This window comes from Lynx rufus, unplaced genomic scaffold (genome assembly GCF_022079265.1).
Source record: "Lynx rufus isolate CCGP_SWC_20201006 ecotype Redwood Valley unplaced genomic scaffold, mLynRuf1.p SCAF_10, whole genome shotgun sequence".
NCBI classification, from domain to species: domain Eukaryota; kingdom Metazoa; phylum Chordata; class Mammalia; order Carnivora; family Felidae; genus Lynx; species Lynx rufus.
The window spans coordinates 58715310-58734738 of NW_025814824.1; the positions used below are offsets into that span (position 1 = coordinate 58715310).

General features: G+C 39.7%; 1 protein-coding gene and 1 pseudogene across 4 annotated transcripts in view; one reads left to right on the plus strand and one right to left on the minus strand.

The window, feature by feature from the left end:
* Positions 1 to 500: 500 nt before the first annotated feature.
* LOC124526150 (60S ribosomal protein L12-like) lies at positions 501 to 2174 on the minus strand (annotated as a pseudogene).
* Positions 2175 to 5632: 3458 nt separating this feature from the next.
* ZCCHC7 (zinc finger CCHC-type containing 7) overlaps positions 5633 to 19429 on the plus strand; it is a 253904-nt gene continuing 240107 nt past the window's right edge. The window contains exons 1-3 of one of the 4 annotated variants that reach the window (XM_047066380.1): positions 8951 to 9093; positions 10236 to 10327; positions 10571 to 11201. In XM_047066380.1, coding sequence (XP_046922336.1) covers positions 10592 to 11201 — 610 coding nt within the window. In that variant the 5' untranslated portion in view covers positions 8951 to 9093; positions 10236 to 10327; positions 10571 to 10591. Of the gene's footprint in view, positions 5755 to 8950; positions 9094 to 10221; positions 10328 to 10570; positions 11202 to 19429 lie in introns of those variants that run through there. The other 3 variants (XM_047066376.1, XM_047066386.1, XM_047066384.1) reach the window with 3 other exon arrangements.

Consider the following 19429-nt stretch of genomic DNA (forward strand, 5'->3'; position numbering starts at 1 on the left):
ACCCATTTAAAAAAAAATTTTTTTTAATGTTTTATTTATTTTTGAGAAATGAGAGACAGAGCATGAGTAGGGGAGGGGCAGAGAGAGAGGGAGACACAGAATCTGAAGCAGGCTCCAGGCTCTGAGTTGTCAGCACAGAGCCTGTCACGGAGTTCGAACTCATGAACCGTGAGATCATGACCTGAGCTGAAGTCAGACGCTTAACCGACTGAGCCACTCAGGCACCCCTCAATGTGTCCTTGTTTATTTTATTCCTCATTTTTCTATTTCTTTTTGGTCGTCAAATGATCCTTTGAAATATTTTCCTTTGTGAGGCGCCTGGGTGGCTCAGTCGGTTGGGCATCCGACTTTGGCTCAGGACATGATCTCTCGGTCCGTGAGTTCGAGCCCCGCATCAGGCTCTGTGCTGACAGCTCGGAGCCTGGAGCCTGTTTCAGATTCTGTGTCTCCCTCTCTTTCTGACCCTCCCCTGTTCATGCTCTGTCTCTCTATGTCTCAAAAGTAGATAAATGTTTAAGAAAATTAAAAAAGATATGTTTTCCGTTGTAGTTCTTAACTAGCTGGGCATTCCACTGCACTACTAGTGATGTCATCTGTGACGTCATGAGGGTGGCGGCCACCAACATTGCAGCCTACGGATTGGTCAGTCCCCAGGATCTCTTCAATAGTTCCAGAGAATTCTCTGGCTAAAGATCTGTGCCACATCTACTGGGCAATGTTTACAATCTCATCAAAAGTGATATTTTCACTGTGCTTAATGTGTTTCTGCTTCTTTCTGTTTCTTGGCAGTTTCTTGAGGGCTCTGATGATCAGGGCAGGGGCAGAAGATACCACTTCAATCTGGGTCTGTTCATTCTGAATGGTCAGTTTCACTGTAATCCTCAGACCCTTGCAGTCACTGGTTGCCTTGGTGATGTCATCACCAGTCTTTTTTGGAGATAGACCCAGGGGCCGATTTTTGGAGCCAATGCAGATGTGGTATCAACTTCCCCACTGGTGCACCTCAGGTATATAAATGACTTTGATCTTGTGGGGGTTGAACTTAGGTGGCATGATAGAGGTGGCTGGTGTCTGATAACCCAGAATCGGGATGGCCTCCTCTGAGCCAAAAGCCACAAAGTATTTTATTCCTCATTAATGAATATTTATGCCGTTTCCATTTTTCTTATCACAATCTTTGTACATACACCTAAGGACATAGCTAATTTATAATTTTGATACTTCAGATAGCTTCCCTCAAAGGCTTTTCCAATTTGTATTCTCATCCACTGTGTATGAGATTGTTTGCATTTTTCTGATTATTAGTGATGCTGAACACCTCTTATCATTGTTCATGGCTGTTTGGATTTCTTTTGTGAATTGCCTGTTAGGATTCTTTGCCGTTAGAATGCTGGATTGATGTTTTTTTTTTTTTTTTCTTACTGACCACTTATTTGGCGTCCCCCTCTGCAGAGGGAGGCTTTCTCCACTTCTAAACGCCCAGCTGCTCCCTCTGCTGCTGTCCCACAACATCGTTCATACTGCACGCAGGCCTTCATTTAGCGGACACTCCATACTAAACCCACTTATTCCACAAGTGTTCTTTGTGAGCCTACCGAGTGCTTGGCCTTGGGCTAGGTGCTGGGTGTAGAGATAGAGGTAGGTCATCATAGTCTCCGCCTCAAAGAGTTTAGTTCTGAAAGGCAGCTTTGGGCATAGAAAAGAACATGGTTTTGGATTCAGACAAGACTTAGGTTTGAATCCCAGCTGTACGATTTACAGTAAGTCACCTGGCCTTACCAAGTTGCAATTTCCATACCAGTGAAATGGGCTAACACCTCCCTCACAGAGTCATTTCGAGAATGGGAGAGAGGATAATATATTTGGAGTGACAAGCAAGGTCCTCTTACATAGTAGGCTCTCAGTGAATGAATAATAATAAATACAAAAGCAACTGTTAAGTGAGTGGCCAAAATGATTAGTTAGTTCTCAGGGGTACTAGATATTACTGATAAACTGGAACCAAAGAAAAAAGGCAGCTCCTCCCTCTGCAATGGAAGAGTAAAGACAGTAACATGCGACACTCACCCGGACCCTGCTACAGTACATCCCCCATCTTGTCTGCTCTGCAGCAGATTTCTGCTTTGTCCTGGACCCTCGTCCCAATTCAGCTGCTCACTGTTGATGTAGTACTGCCACCGTCTTGGGGGGAAAACAGGTGCTTCCTTCCTCAAATAAGTGGGCTGTCTAGAACATTCTCTGTAAGAGAGACTTCAGGGTATTTTGCATATTGCTACCCATGATTTCAAGAAGTGTGGACTAGAGACTGCAGGAGGTGGAAACAGAACTACTGTGTGTGTGATTTGGGGAAAGACTCAGAGACCCAGATTATAGACACAGCTCTGCCTCTGCTAGGTTGCTAGGTGACTCTTGGCATGTCTCTTCCTTTCTTGGCTTCAGTTTTCCCATTACTGTAATAGGAGACCAGATCTCTCAGTTTCTAAAAGCCATCTAAATGAGAACTCACCATGTCAAGGCAAAAGTGTGTATATATACACTACTCTCCTCATCTACAAATCTCTGTATCCTTGGGACCCCTGCAGCTCTTTATGCCCGTCTTAATGTCATAGAGCACTACACTGCATCCCACTTATCTGGGGACATGACAAGGTTTCCCCACTGATCTGACAGCTGGTGAATCCACATCTAGTTCTTAGTTTGCCTTCATTTCTTTTTTTTTTTTATTTTTTTTTAATGTTTATTTACTTTTGAGACAGAGAGAGACAGAGCTTCAGCGAGGGAGGGACAGAGAGGGAGACACAGAATCCGAAGTAGGCTCCAGGCTCTGAGCTGTCAGCACAGAGCCTGACGCGGGGCTCGAACTCGTGAACCACGAGATCATGACCTGAGCTGAAGTTGGCCGCTTAACTGACTGAGCCACCCAGGCGCCCCTGCCTTCATTTCTTTAACACCTTTAATGAGTGCTCGCGGTCTGCTAAGTACCATGTTAGCTTGTGAAGATATAAAGATAAAAAAATGTCAAAGCTTCTGCCTTGAGAGAGTCCACAATCCAGCTGGGAGACAACTGTAAGGCAAACACAGTATAATTGACTTGATGGAGATTTGTCCAAATTGTAGGGAAGCCTAAGGGAAGGAATGCCTATTCTGTCTGGCTGACTCAGGCCTTCTTCCTGAAGACCCAGGGCTTGAGTGCAGTAGGGTATGGTAGGGATGTATTTAAAAGACAAAGAGAAGGACTTTATAGGCACTGGGAATGCCTTTTGCAAAGGCACAGGTATAGGAGAGCATAGTGTCTTCTGGTGACTGCTCAGGATTTAGCATGGTGGTCAACAGGGAGGCAGATGTCAGCTCATGAAGTGCCATCCAGAGGACTACAGGTCTTATGAAATAACCTAAAAGGGGGTATCTAAAGCATTTTGACTAATGGTAAGTAGTAAATCTTTGTTGAATGCTTGAGTAATAGTAGGATGGGGCATGGTCACTCAGTGCATTTCCTAACCTTGTGGCCCTGGGCAAGTTGCTCAACCTCTCTGAATGTTTCCTGTTTTGTGAAATGGGAATGAAGAATCAACCTCAAGGGAAGCCTGGCTTGCTCAGTTGGTAGAGTGTGCAAAGCTTGATCTTTGGGTTGTGAGTTTGAGCCCCACATTGGGTGTACCGATTACTTAAAATAAAAATAAAAATCAACCTCAAAAGGTTGTTAAAACTTATTTATAATTTTTTAATTAGATGGTTATTTATTTTGAGAGAGAGCGAGAGAGTGCATGCAAGTAGGAGAGAGGCAGAGAGAGGCAGAGAATCCTAAGCAGGCTCCTTGATGTCAGTGCAGAGCCCTATACAGGGCTTGATCTCAGGAACTGTGAGATCATGACCTGAGCTGAAATCAAAAGTGGGATGCTTAACTGACTGAGCTACCCAAGCATCCCAAAATGTTGTTAGAATTTAAAACGGTGTACTGCGGATTCTTTGCTATGGATTCTCTCTGCTCTTCCCCCACTCGCATGCTCACTCATGCTCTCTCTCAAAATAAAAAAATCAAAACTTAAAAAAAGCTTTTATAATTTAAAAGGGTTTAGGGGCACCTGGGTGGCTGTCAGTTAAGCCTCCGACTTCAGCTTAGGTCATGATCTCCCGGTTTGTGGGTTCTAGCCCCACCTTGGGCTCTGTGCTGACAGCTGAGCCCAAGCCTGCTTCAGATTCTGCCTCCCTCTCTCTCTGCCCCTCCCCTGCTGGAGCTCTGTCTCTCTTTCTCTCAAAAATAAACATTAAACATTCTTTTAAAAGGGTTTATACATAATACACTTATAGATTAAGCCTGGCACTTGACAAAAGCTTAACACTTTATTTTTTTAGAGATAACTTCTGTTCTACACCATACACATTACCTAAACAATTTAGTAATCTCTGTGATCCACTTCTAATCCTTTTTTCTGCTTTGCAAAATGGTTCCTCCAAGTTTACCTTTTCATTGTAACCTGTCCTCCTTCCTAGCATTTACCATGTTAATTTAATTTCTAATTATTTTCCTGATCACACTCTTAGACTACACCCAAATTGTATTGTTTTCCCAGCTAGACTCAGCTCTAGGAGACCAGAGACTTAATTTTTTTTTTAATTTTTTTTAACCACTACATCCACAGTTGCTAACACTGCTTGTTAACAGATGCTCAAAAAATGTTGGGAAGAAGTACCAATGTCAAGCTTATCTTTCAGGACTGTTGCCCGAGACCAACCTATACAGTGCTTTGCCATTGTGTAAAGTTGTACAGATGGGTTTATTATTGCTAAGTATTAAAATAAGGTGTGAGAAGAGGAACAGAAGACAGAGGCTTCCAACACAATCTTGTAGCCTCTGAAGGCTTCCAAAGGACGAGTATGAACTTCAATCTTTATCAAGAATGCAGCTCTTCGTGAGCGCCTGGCCGGCTCAGTCCGTAGAGATGTTGACTCTTGAGTTGAAGACCAACGTTGAGCGTAGAGCTAAAAAAAAAAAAAAAAAAAGGCATGTCTTCAAGACTCACAAAGAGTTAAATCTGTTGCCCCGAATTCTAGGAGAAAGCCAGAATCATCCCAATACAAACTAAATTCAACTTCAAACTAGAGGTGGAAGGGACCTGCCTAAGATCACCTAGCGCTAAGGCCAGGCTCTTTCAAAGAAGGTTCTCTTTCGTCGAGGTCCCGCTGTACGCTGGGGAACCGGCCTCCAGAACCCGTCCTCCCTACCCTAACCCACTTGGGTCTCAGCTCACCTCCCACGCCACGTGGCACAAAGAGGGTTCCCCGGAGGTCAAGACAGCAGGAGGCGGAGCCCGTCCGGAAACCCGCCTAGGGGCATCATGGGAGATGTAGTTTTCCTCGCCGGCACAGAAAGGGTGCGAGGTCTTCCCTGATTTTGCCTACTAAGTAGCATCCCCTGCGTGCAAGTCTTTAAAGCCAAGTGTTACCCCATTATAGATGTAGCCTAGGTATCTTTGAAAGAAGTCACGAAGGGGAAGGGGCAAAGCAAAGAAGGCAACTCAACAGATTATCAGCAGGGAAATGAAGGGGTTAACAGTTATTACGCATGCGCACAGAGGGCTCGCCGGGTAGGCGGGGACGGAAGACAACTCCCGGGAGCTGTGTTTTCCCCGGAAGTGCCTTCCCTCCTCCCGGGTCCGCGCGGACGCGGTTTCCTTACCTCATTTGTCCTCGCCCCTCCCCATCCCTCTACGCGCTTTGGTTCCTGGTTGGTGCTTCCTGGTCGCAGCCGCGGCAGTGAGTATGTGTGTGACGGACCCCCAGCCGCCCGCGGCCGGGGGACCCCTGCCCGCCCTCCGCCTCTCTCGCAGGGCTGTGGAATTAGCTCGTGTCCCCTCCCCGGCCTCCGCGCCCCCCGTCTGTCCCTACTCGTGGCAGGGTTCAGCTCGTGGCCCCTCAGTCGTGTTCTGCCTCTTGCGGCTCGGCTGACCGGCTGGGGTGTTCGCTTCTCCCTACTCGGCCAGGGGCGAGGTCGTGGTTCAAAAAACGCTGGGCACCCATGGCCTTGGTGTGGGTGGCGTTTCTACCCCATGCCTTTTATCCTCCCCCAGTTCCCGGTTTTTTTTTTTTTTTTTGTTTTTTTTTGTTTGTTTGTTTTTTTAGGGAAGCCGGTCAGTCAGTTAAACGCGGAGGTCCTGCCTCACTGAGGGAGCCTGGCCTGTGGGGGACCGAATAGCCCAACTCCAGTCTCTGCTGTCAGAAGCAACAGCTACAACTGTGGGGTCAGAAAATTTTAGGGGGTTGTGCTACTTGCCCTATGTAAAACAGGGAGATTTGGACTGTGTGCACCAAGATTTGCTATATCCCTCACATCCTGTGAGCCCGCAGTTAACTTCCAACTTTAAAAGCTGCAGGTGCAGTGGGAGAAGTGGCTGGGAATCAGCAGGCCTCGGTTCTAGTCGTGGCTCCACCACTGAATCGCTGGTGACTCTAGGAATCTCATGTTTAGGCTGAATTTACCTCCGTTTCACATTACAGGGTCCAGTGAGGAGATCTTTAGGCTCAATGAATAAATAAGCTTCTCAGAGAGCCCGTTTCTGTATACATAAAATGAGAGCGTGCAAGTTAGTGACTGTCCATTCCAAAGATCTTGACTTTGTGTTTCGAATACTTTCGCTGTAACATACAAAGACTCTGAAATGGGCTGTGTGTATATTTCCCCCTTTGGGGGACAGTTCAGTATTGTTGTTTTCCAGAATCTGAGGGTAGGGGATGAACTGAGGAAGACCTGGAAGTGAGGATTATAAAGTGGCTACAAGAGTAAGGTGCTGTGTAGTAAAAGGAAGAAGGTTTGAGAGAAAGGTGAAGGAAGTGTTTTGAGATAGGATTAGTTATCATAAAAAGACTATGTATACCAAGAACAGCTAGACTTGTCTGAATAAATTTAGCATAACTTTCTCCCACCAATATCTTGTATTGTCTCCTTTTTTTGTGTGTGTGAGTGTCGTTTCACATATTTGAATTCTCTACCCTAGTCAGATTTGCTTCAGAGTGAAAATTATATTTGAAGAATAGGCAGAGATTTTCATTCTAGACTGAACTTAATAGTGTTTCAAATCTGTCACTGTCAGGATAGCTAGCAGAGTATATAAATATAATAGAGTATGTCAGAAATTTTAAGTTGAAAATCAACTATGTCTATTAATCACTTTCCAGTGAACATTGGACTTAAGGAGTAATCTGTGATTTGAATGTTGAAATGGATACCTGTGTCATCAAGAAGAAACATTTAGGCTAAAAGTTCTTTGAAAGGAAATAAGAGCAAAAGGTCTGGAATGACCAGCTGGTAGACTGTTAGAGCAGAAAAGTATCGGCCTCAAAAATAGTATAGTAAAATATAAAAGCTTAAAATAAGACTTAAGTTGTGTAGTTTAAAAATTTTTAGTGAGTGAAAACTACTCCCACTTTTGAATGGTGAGAGTCTTTGCAGTGATTCTCTATGCCTGTTTTTTATTTGTTAAACCATTTTAATTTTATGAATAAATTTTATTCTCAAACTGGGTGTTTTAGGTTTTAAGAACCATCTTCTTTGGTCATGGGATTGCTGTACTCTTGAGTACCAACTTGCAAGGTTCTTGGATGGTAAAGTGATAATAAATTCACATGTATGCTTTTCCTTCCAATTAAAATGCCTCTTTCATAGTTTTTATACTCCACTGGGAAGTGAAATGGATATTTTTGAGATAAACTTAGGTGTTAGAACCAATCCAAATATAGCTTTGAAGGAAGCTTTTTAAAAAAAATTTTTATTTGAAATTATTTTGGAAAAGTGAAAAAAAAAAGTCTTAGTGAACACTTGGTTAAGAGGGAAATGTGAATCTGTCCCACCTATGTTCTTAATCAGCTGCATAACCTTGGATAGGCTTCCTTATCTCTTTGGGCTTTAATTTCCTTATGTGTAAGTTGAGGAGGTTGTGTGAGATAATCAGGAAGGTCTCTTTGAGGCTTAAAATTTTGTGGCTCTCATAGGGACCTTATGTTATCTAGTTAAGTATGCTTGAGATCGTATATAATGATTAAAAGCTGAGAAAGTCTTCTAGTTCAAGATGTGTGTGTGTATTTATTTATTTATTTCATATTTGTCCTGCGAGTGTATACTTAAAAAAAATTAAATGCATTTGAATGTGATTAAAGTAGTACATAAACATAAACCAAAATAGCCTCGGGCAAACCTTAACCCTGGCATACATAAGCTACATAAAGAGCAGAGCAAGTTATGCTGAGCACAGTTTTCAAGTACAGAAGATACAAAATCCTCTTAAAGGCCATAGGGGCTAAATTGTTAAATTCATTTTTCTACATTTCAAGGAAAGAGATAAACCCCTAGACCCAAGGAAGTCAGTTTTTATTATATTTCTGTAGTTTATTTTTGGCATACATTCACAGGTGTGCCCGTGGCTCTTTTCTTAATCCCTTTCCTTTGGGATGGTTCCAAGAGTAGTACAAATTTGTAACTCTGTAATTTAGCTCTTTTAATTTTTTCTGTGCTGCACTGGAATTATGTTATTTATGTTTTATCAGTATGGATCCAGTGAGGATTTTGAAGGAAGCATAATTCCTTTGACTTCTTTCAGAATTAATTTACCTATTAAATAAAAAGGAAAGAATTCATCTTTTATTTGAATTGCTCTGAGGCTAACATTTCAATATAAACTGATAAATGCTATGAGCATTATTATTCAGACAGCCACATTTAACTTGTATGACAACAACAGCATAGCAACCTGAAGGACAGTGTAAGAATGGAACAGGTGTATCGTAACTTTTAGAAGAAAAAGGCATTTAAAAGTTGGTTTCTTCCCCCCACCCCCACCTTTATTGAGGTATAATTAACAAATAGCATTGTGTAAGTTTAAGGTGTACGATATCATGATCTGTTGTATGAAATAACTATCACATTGAGATTAATTAACACAGCCATCACCTCACATACTGTCTTCCTTTTTTTTCCACCAGTGAGAACATTTTAAGATCTACTCTTAGCAGATTTCAAGAATACAATACTGTATTGTTAACTCAGAAGTTACCATTTTTACTCCCAGCTTTGTTGAGGCATAACTGAACATATAACATTGTGTAAGTTTAAGGTGTATGACACGGTTTCTTTATTTCTGTGAATAGAGAAACTCCAGTGTAAGGAGTGCATTTTTGGCTTTTGTTCATTTGCTTCTTGGAGTCAGCTGGTTATATTACCAAAACTACCATCAGAACACTGACATTTGGGGCTGAAAATTGGTAAACTAAAAACAGCTGGTCTTTCTGAATTGCATTTGTATAGCTAAAAAGGACGTGGAAAGAGTAAATTTTCATTGTATTGTTCTTTAGGCTATCCCTGATTTTTGAAAAAAACCTGAGTTATTTTTCCAGAGCTCTCATTTGGATCAGTATTCCATCAGTACCTCATTGAAACATCTGTGTAGATTTTGGGTTGATATGAGAATAGTTGGAATAGTTGGAGACAACTGTGAACTTTGTCCCACCATAATTTCCATATTTTAGGCCCATACTAGATTTATTAGTACTGAAGAGCAAATGCCAGATAATATTATTCTTTTATTTATTTATCCGTTAATTCAACAGACATTTATGCAGGTCCTGCCAAATCCCAGTTACTCTGCTTGGCTTGGGGGATCCAGCGTTTAACAAAGTGCATATAGTTTCTGCTCTCCTGGGCTATGTCGTCTGTTTTTGTGGGAGATTTACATTGAATTAGTAATTAGAACTGTGGTGAGTGTTTTGAAATGTAAAGTGCTATGGAAGCCTATAAAAGGGACACTTAATTTAGTCTGGTGGGTCAAGGGAAGCTTCTCAGAAAAGTGATGTTTAAGCTGAGTGGAAGGTGAATAAGATTTAATATGCCACAGTAGGAAAATAAAGTGCTCCTGTAGCTAGGAGTTTGCCTCAGTTTTAGGTGTGTGTGTTTCACACACATCTTTATTGCTAGTACAAAAGTAAACCATGGCTTATCACGTATTTTTATGTATTTTAGTCAAGTTAAGGTCATGAGATTAATTTTTTGATTGAAAATAAAAATCTGCACTAAAACAGTAAATATGATTGTTTCCTGTAGTGGATTTTCATTAAAGTTGAAGTGATATTTCTATGTGAGAATGCATATCTGAAAAGATGAGAGGAAGAGCCAGAACCAGGGAAGAGATGAAAAATGGATGGACTAGTGAGAATGACTTAAAACATTCTTGTGATTTTTAACATTTTAGGGGAAAAAAATGTTTGGTGTCTGAAGCAGTGGATGTCAACCTATTTTTTCTTTCTGTCACACCTGCAAAATATTGTGTTTCCACTAATAGCTGTAAGTCAATTTGTTGGTAGTAATTTTCATTTGGGAGGGGTGGGCATTGTTAAGAGTAGGTCATAACAGGATTTGGAAATCCTTGAAAAAAAAGGTACTCTAAGAGGAAAAGGTATTTTAATATGTCACTGAGAACAGTGATGGCTTTCACAGAAGTTAGCTCTAAGGTGATATTGTTATGCACTAAACAGGCATGATCTGAGCTTTTAAAATACATTCTTTGTATGGTTTTCTCTTTTACAGCATCAAGATTACTGACTTTCCATGATGTTTGGTGGTTATGAGACTATAGAAGCATACGAAGATGACCTTTATCGTGAAGAGTCCTCTAGTGAACTGAGTGTTGATAGTGAGGTGGAATTTCAGCTCTACAGCCAAGTTCATTATGCCCAAGATCTTGATAATGTCATTAAAGAGGAAGAACATGAAGAGGAGAACTCTGGGAATTCTGAATCATCCATTAGTAAACCAAATCAGAAGAACTTAATTATCCTTTCGGATAGTGAGGTCATCCAGCTATCAGATGGGTCAGAGGTCATCACTTTGTCTGATGAAGATAGTATTTACAGATGCAAAAGAAAGAATTTTAGAGTCCAAGCAAAAGAAAAAACACAAGGTCCTCCTGCATCTTTTCATTCTAATAAGTTGACTGATAAGAAATGCAAGAGGAATATTGAGAAGCCTAAATCTGAAGAGCTATTGGGTACAGTCCGAGAGGTCATGATTATAGAGGTCAGTTCAAGTGAAGAGGAAGAGAGCACCATTTCAGAAAGTGATAACGTGGAGAACTGGATGCTGCTGGGATGTGAAGTTGATGATAAAGATGATGATATCCTTCTCAATCTTGTGGGATGTGAAAACTCTGTAAATGAAGGTTAGTATCATGTTGGCCATTTTGAAAAGTAGTACCATCTTTAATAAGGAAGACTGCTTTTCCTAGACAAAAGACCAATAGGGTCTGCTCCATTTAATTCCTCACCTTTCAGTCTTGTTTTTTGGCTTGTTTCTCATGAGACTCTTACCAGTGGCTGCTCTAATAGTGGTCTGTCTGAACATCAGAAAGAGTATGTCAGAATATCAAAGACACTCTGCTTCTACTGTAAGCAAATTCATAGCTGCTTCTTCCTGTTTGGCTAGAGCCAGTTCTGGACCTGAAATCTTAGTCCCCCTCTCTCTCTACTTGGTATCACAGGTGAGTACTCCATCCATCTCTGACATTGGTCCTGTGTTCTCATTTGGCCAACTCTGTTGGGACTGCCTCTTCCTAAGTGATTTGCTTACCTAGGCATTAGCCAGGTAGCAAGCATGGGGAATGCTTGATACACAGAGGATATGGAATTAGTATTGAGATTTTAGGAACTCTATAGTCACTAAGATAGACTCTGAAAAGCTGTAAGTCTACAGTAGATTATAGGAGAAACCACATCACCAAAGATTGAAATTTTGGTGTGAGCTTTGTCTTCTCTGTCATATATTGCATCTAATCTTGATGCTTATTCCTTTAAAAAGTCCCTTTTGTTTCTCTCCCTGTATGCCTAATGCTAGACTCTTGCAGTGAGTGATTTCCTAAATGATCTTTTATATCTTCCCTGCACACTGTTGTTAAACTAGGAGTCTTGAAAGGCCCTTTTGCTCATGGTACTTTACTTTGCTCCAAAACCTTTAATAGTACCCACTTGTTCTCAGAGGAAATGACGGCATTGAATGTAGGTCATGCTTTGGAGCCCCAGTACTTGACCTCTTTTTATTTATTTATTTATTTATTTATTTATTTATTTATATTTTTATTTTTAAATTTTTTAAGAGAGAGCACAAGTGGGCGAGAAGGGGCAGAGGGAGAGAGAGAGAGAGAGAGAGAGAGAGAATATCTTAAACAGGGTTCTTGCTTAGTGTGGAGCCTGATGTGGGGCTCAGTCCCACAGCCCTGGGATCATGACCTGAGCCGAAATCAAGAGTCAGACACTCCACTGACTGAGCCACCCAGGTTTTTTGTTTGTTTGTTTTTTTTTTTTTTTTTTAAGGAGACAAACTGTAGGTTTCCAGGCCATAGGATTTCCTAACTACTTAAATTTGCCCTTGTGGGAAAGCAGCCACAATACCTAAAAAAACAGGATGGCTATTCCAACAAAATCTTATTTATAAAAATAGGTAGTTGGCTTAGTCTATAACAGGCCAGCCCTTAGAAGTTGACAGCAAAAGGAAGAAATAGAGTAGCAGCTAGAACATGGAGTAGAATCAAGTAAAGTTTTATCAGAATAAGATCTGAAAATGTTTTTAGGTAGAAGGGAAAAAACTTTTGAAGGAGAGATTAAACCTGTTTGATGGATTGAGGTAGTGGGGACCAAGGAAGAGATGGGATCAGGTGTGTATGTCTGAATTAGCCTTAGAAGGGAAGAGGCACACCAGTAACTTCTAAAGTATCAAATATAGAAGTAGTGAAAAAAAATACATTCAGATGGATGGCAGATGAGGGGATATATGAGCATGTGTTTGATTTTCTTGAGAAAATGAAAGGAGAATTGGGAGTGGAAGTGGGCAGGGAGTACCTAGGAGCTTTGAGTGCGGAAAGCATGTTTAAGTGCTGTGGGAGATTCTCTTAGGCGGTGGTTCCCAGTATTTTGAAGATGACAACCTTTTTAACTTCACAACGGTTTGTGAAACCCTCCCCCCACATCACTGTAGTTATGTTTATAGTGCTTGTTAGTTGAGAAAATGCGTATTAGCAAAAAGCTGCTGTTTTAGTACTTTCTCACATGACGTTGTATTTTATTTTATTTTTTTAATTTTTTTTTCAACGTTTTTTATTTATTTTTGGGACAGAGAGAGACAGAGCATGAACGGGGGAGGGGCAGAGAGAGAGGGAGACACAGAATCGGAAACAGGCTCCAGGCTCCGAGCCATCAGCCCAGAGCCCGACGCGGGGCTCGAACTCACGGACCGCGAGATCGTGACCTGGCTGATGTCGGACGCTTAACCGACTGCGCCACCCAGGCGCCCCTGACGTTGTATTTTATTAACCCCAGTATCTGCACATTGGAAAAATGTTAATACATACAGGTGTATATTTCTTTATATAATGCATGCCTCTGGGTATCCATTGTGATAGCTAATTGTGCAGCTCCCCGGGAGTCTGAAGCTTATAGTTGGGAAATCATTGTGCTGATAAATCAATAAGCGAATAAAAGGATTACTTAGAAGTAGTATTCAATTAAAATTGAAACAATATGAACTTGCAGTGAACTCACTTTGAAGGATTTCATAACTTTTTCCAGTAATACTTGGCAGCCTGGAGCAAGATTATGGAAACCAAATGATCCAGGGTTAGGTGTACGATGGGTCAAAAGCATTTAGCCTGTTCTTTCTTCAACCCTGACATTGCACCTGGTTTCATCAAACACTAATGTGTTGATAATGATCAGCCACTTTTCTTGAACTCAGGTTGTCCACCTTGCTGATTTTTCCATTTGGGTATCTTATCGTCATTTCAGACTTAACGTACTGAAAAGTTTGATAAATTGAAAGGGTTATTTTTCCACAGAAAGAGGAGCAGGTTAACTGGGAAGTGATTAGCAGTTCTCATTTTGCCCTGAGAACTAAGGTTTTTCAGGACAAAATGAAAGAGGTTAATGAGGGGTAGTGAGAATGGGGGTATAGGGTAGCCATATGGAGTGTGAGCCATATGGAAGTGAAGATTCTAGAAGAAAGGGAATGATAGATTTAGTCAGGTATGTTTTACAGGAGAGAAGAAACGAAGGAATATAAAGAGATCTCTGGCAAACAATTTTAGTGTTTTCTGTTATTAGCAGATGATAAGAAGCATGGCTGTTACTGCATTTTTGGAGGAGGGGACATTTGTGTTTATTATTAATTGTGGAATTAACATAACAAAATTAACTATTTTAAAGTGTTCAATTTAGTGGCATTTAGTATATTTACAATGTTATGGAACCATCATGTCTATCTAGTTCCAAAACATTTTTAGAACATTATGGATCTCTTTCTTCCCTCCTCTCCCTGATCCTGGCAACCACTAATCTGCTTTCTGTCTATGGATTTACCTATTCTGGGTATTTCATGTAAATAGAATCATCTAATTAATATGTGACTTTTGTGTCTGGCTTCTTTTACTTAGCATAATGTTTTAGAGGTTTATACATATTGTAGCATGTATCATACTTCATTCCTTTTCAAGGCTGAATAATATTCCATTGTAGTGTTACACCACATTTTGTTTATCCGTTCATCGGTAGATAGACATTTGGGTTGTTTCCACCTTTTAGCTATTATGAATAGTGCTACTGTGAACATTCATGTGTAAGTATCATTTGAATACCTATTTTGGGTATTATTCTAGGCATGTACCTCAGAATAGAGTAGCAGAGATTCCTGTTTCACTTTTGAGGAACCACCAGACTGTTTTCCACAGTGGCTGCACCATTATACGCTCCCACCTGCATTGTGTGAGGGTTCCACTTAACTGCATTGCTTTTAACAATGATTTGTGATGTTGTGTATTTCTGTTGTGATGTGCTGGTTTACTCTGTTATTTCTTAGTTTTTTCTCCTAGTATTTTGTTTTTTATACTTTTTACTTATGTTGTCTTATGTTTTTCTAGAATGGCTTTTTTGGTATCACGTTTTTCTTGTATCTTTTCTTCTATTTACAATTTTTAAAGAAACTGATTCTTATAAGTGTGTATTCTCTTAAAGTTTAGTGTGTTTATGTGTATAAATTTATAGCACTTTTTCTGCAACATTAGTAGCGTTACTAATGTTTGGTACAAGACCCAAGTAATTCCAAATACTGTACTTCTTGATTCCCTTTGACATTCATTAAGCATATATTCCTCTTATCCGTGTTGAAATTTATCCCTTTGCTCCTAGGATGTCTTTTTTATTCCAACCAAATTGAAACAAATTCTGCAATTCTGCAAATTAACTTGCTTGACTTTTATAAATTCTGACAAATATTCAAATGTATATCTCCTGTTTTATTTCCTTGATCTGCTAATGCCATAATCCTATTTCTTTTCAGTTAATAAACAATATATTCTGCACTGATGTTTATCTGAGTGCGTTGTTACTCTCTAATCATTATTATCCTGTTTGTGAATAGATCTGAGTTCAGTTTATATAATAGTCTTTAGAGAGAAGATTTTTTTCATGTTGGTGGAAATTTGTAGAAATTCTGGCATACTTTTGAAATGATGATTATTAAACAGTAGCAGTAGCTATTTGGTGTGCTGCTCCCCCTTCTCTCCAAACCCCCAAACTATGGCATGTTTAATTTTACTTATAATGTTTATTTATTTTTGAGAGAGAGCGTGAGCAGGGGGAGGGGCAGAGAGAGAGAGGGAGACACAGAATCTGAAGCAGGCTCCAGGCTCTGAGCTGTCAGCACAGAGCCTGACCTGGGGCTTGAACCCATGAACTGTGAGATCATGACCTGAGCCAAAGTTGGATGCTTAGCCGACTGAGCCACTCAGGTACCCTAAACTATGGCATATTTAAAATATCACTATGAAAGAAGGGATTGCAGGCTCTTGAGGGCAGGTCTTTTCCATACTCAGAAGCCTCCTTACAATATTTAGAGTACTTCTTGGATATATATTAGTTCTGTATATATTAGTTCTGTATAGCTAAATGATCAAATATTTATTGAGCATCTACTCTGTAGAATACATAGAGGGGATTTAAGATGATAAAAGACATAGTTTTAGCTTTAAGTGGCTTAGTGTTTCATTGAAGAGACAAAATTTATGTAATACATGTATTATAAAAAGCTGACACTAAGAAGCTAAGTAATTTATGGAAGTGTCTCCTTAATAGTGGGAGTTAAGTCTCTTAAAATCCTGATGGTAGATTAGTTGAAAACTTAACTACCTTAATAAAAATAGAATTAGTGAATTTGAGGTAGTGAATGAATGAAGGAATATATAAGTACATACATATTTCCCATTTACTATTGTTAAATTTGTAGTAATGAGTGCAGTGCCATTCTTGCTCTATGGAAACTTCAGACTGTCCCCCACTACTTCAGTTTTAGTGAAATGCTTACACATTTGTTTTGCTTTAATCCACAATCAGGCAGGGGCACCTGGGTGGCTCAGTCGGTTAAGTGTGTGACTTCGGCTCAGGTCATGATCTTGCAGCCCCATTTCGGGCTCTGTGCTGACAGCTCAGAGCCTGGAGCCTGCTTTTGATTATGTGTCTCCCTCTCTCTCTGCTCCTTCCCCACTTGTGCTCTCTTTGTCTCTCTCAAAAATAAACATTAATAAAAAATTTAAAAATACACAATCAGGCAGGTAATACACAACTAGGAGGCCTTTTTTCCCCCTACTGTTCTTCCTCTGAATGTTGGATGTGTTTCTGATTTTCTGATTTGAAGTTCTTTTTTTTTTAACTTTTTTTTTAAGATTTTCTTTTCTTTTTATTTTTCTTTCTCTTTTTTTCACTTTTTAAAAATTGTTTAATTTTTTAAATTTAATTTTTTAAAATATGCATCCAAATTAGTTAGCATATAGTGCAACAATAATTTCAGGAGTAGATTCCTTAAGCCCCTTACCCGTTTAGCCCATCCCCCCTCCCACAGTGCCTCCAGCAACCCTCAGTTTGTTCTCCGTATTTATGAGTCTCTTCTGTTTTGTCCCTCTCCCTGTTTTTATATTATTTTTGTTTCTCTTCCTTTATGTTCATCTGTTTTGTCTTTTAAAGTCCTCATATGAGTGAAGTCATATGATCTTTGTCTTTCTCTGACTAAATTTCACTTAGCATAATACCCTCCAGTTCCATCCACATAGTCGCAAATGGCAAGATTTCATTCTTTTGGATTGCCGAGTAGTACTCCATTGTATATACATACCACATCTTCTTTATCTAGCGATGGACATTTGGGCTCTTTCCATACTTTGGCTATTGTTGATAGTGCTGCTGTAAACATGGGGGTGCATGTGTCCCTTCGAAACAGCACACCTGTATCCCTTGGATAAATACCTAGCAGTACAATTGCTGGGTTGTAGGGTAGTTCTATTTTTAGTTTTTTGAGGAACCCCCATACTGTTTTCCAGAGTGGCTGCACCAGCTTGCATTTCCATTTAAGATTTTATTTTTAAGTAATCTCTGCACCCAACGTGAGGCTTGAACTCACAACTCTGAGATCAAGAGTCATATGGTGTCTCTACTGAGCCAGCCAGGGCCCCTGGTTTGAAGTTCTTGATTAGCTTCCTGAGGTCCCATTGAGGCCTTAGGGATGTAACACTTATGTAACGTGCTCAGCCTAGCCTTCCTCAGTACATGCAGTTTTATGATGAGGGCTTTGCTTATAATAAATTCATGCGAGATCATCGGCTTTCAGTGCTTGTTGTATCTGGCTTCCTGCTCTTTTTACTGAGGGATGTAGGAGTTTATTTCTAAGGTATAGGCTTCATTTCCTTCACTCTTTACTCTTTCCTAAGGATTTATATAACTGCCTGTTCTATCATTTGTTTTCCTTTTTGAAATTCTCACCCTTTACTTTCTTTCTCTTATTATCTCCAGTACTGTGACTTGCGATTCTCATATATTAGAAAGGTAGAGCTCCTGGTTGAAGAAAAGATGCGCCAAGGGAAATTAGCATGTTTCTTAATTTGTGAAGAGGATCTCAAGTTTGGGAAGGATTATTATGTAAGATAGCCAGATGATGGGGAGAGACAATAAGTGCTATAGGAATTATAGAGTCATAATCAGCCACTTATTTTCCTGCATAGAGAAGGGTTATTAATAGCGCTGGGAGTAATTAGTAACTTTTTGTTAGTTTTTTATTATAGAAAATTTGAAGTATATAAAAATAGAATGTTACAATGAACTCAGTGTCTCATAGCCTAACTTATGACTAGTCTTTTCTCAGTTATAACTGCATACTCCTGTATTATTTTGAAGCACATCATCGACCTATCATTTTGTTCATATATATGTATATCTATATTTCTTTTTTTTTAAGTATTTATTTTTTGAGAGAGAGAGAGACAGAGCATGAGCAGGGGAGGGGCAGAGAGAAGGAGACACAGAATCTGAAGCAGGCTCCAGGCTCTGAGCTGTCAGCACAGAGCCCCATGCAGGGCTTGAACCCACGAACCATGAGATCATGACCTGAGCTGAAGTTGGACACTCAACCGACTGAGCCACCCAGGCGCTCATGTAATATTTTTCAATATGTATTTCTGAAAGGAAAAGTTTCTTAAGAAACATAATCTTATTATCACACCTAAACAAATTACCAGTAATTCTTTTATTATTAAATACCCAGTCAGCATTCAGATTTCCTTTCCTGGCTCTTAATTTTTTTTCTTACAATTTATTTGAATCCGATCCATTTATTATAATTGGTTGATAACTTAAGTGTCCTTTCTAGATTCCGCTTTTATTTCTTTATTCTCTTTTTTTTCCCCTTGTAACTTATTTGTTGTATTGGTTGTCCTCTAGAATTTTCTGTAGTCTGAATTTTATGGTATTGTTTAACATACTCCCCTGTGTCCCTGTGTTTCTTGATTAAATTCAGGTTTCTCTCCCTGTGGTTATGTTATCAACTAGATACATGGATAGGTTCATTTGTTTTATTTTGCTTTGGATATGTTTAATTTTTAGTTTTGCCGTTTATAAATTTAATTTGTTTTATAATTACAAAGATGCTTATAATATCCAGATTTAAGTCAATAAGACAAGGTAAAATATATTCAGAGATGTCTACCTTCTACTTTCTATCCAAGTCCTCACCCTGTTCTTGCCATTCCCCTTATGGGTAATTATTCAGAGAAAATTGATGGTATGTCCTTATATAAATAAAAAAGTAAGCAAATATGTGTATGTCTTTGAAATCTTTCTCCCCCTTCTTAAACATTAGCATACTATTCACAATTTGCTTTACCCTCCCCCCTCCCGTTGGCAATATAGCCTGGAGATCAGTCCATTGTAGAGTATATGTAAAGATAGTCCTCATTTCTAGGACTCTGGACTATTTTGGGTTGTCCACTACTCTGCACTACTGTGAGCTGGATACATTAGGCATGTAACATACTTTTTAGAAGTGAATGAATGGTAATTTAAAGTATTTGATGAATGAAATACT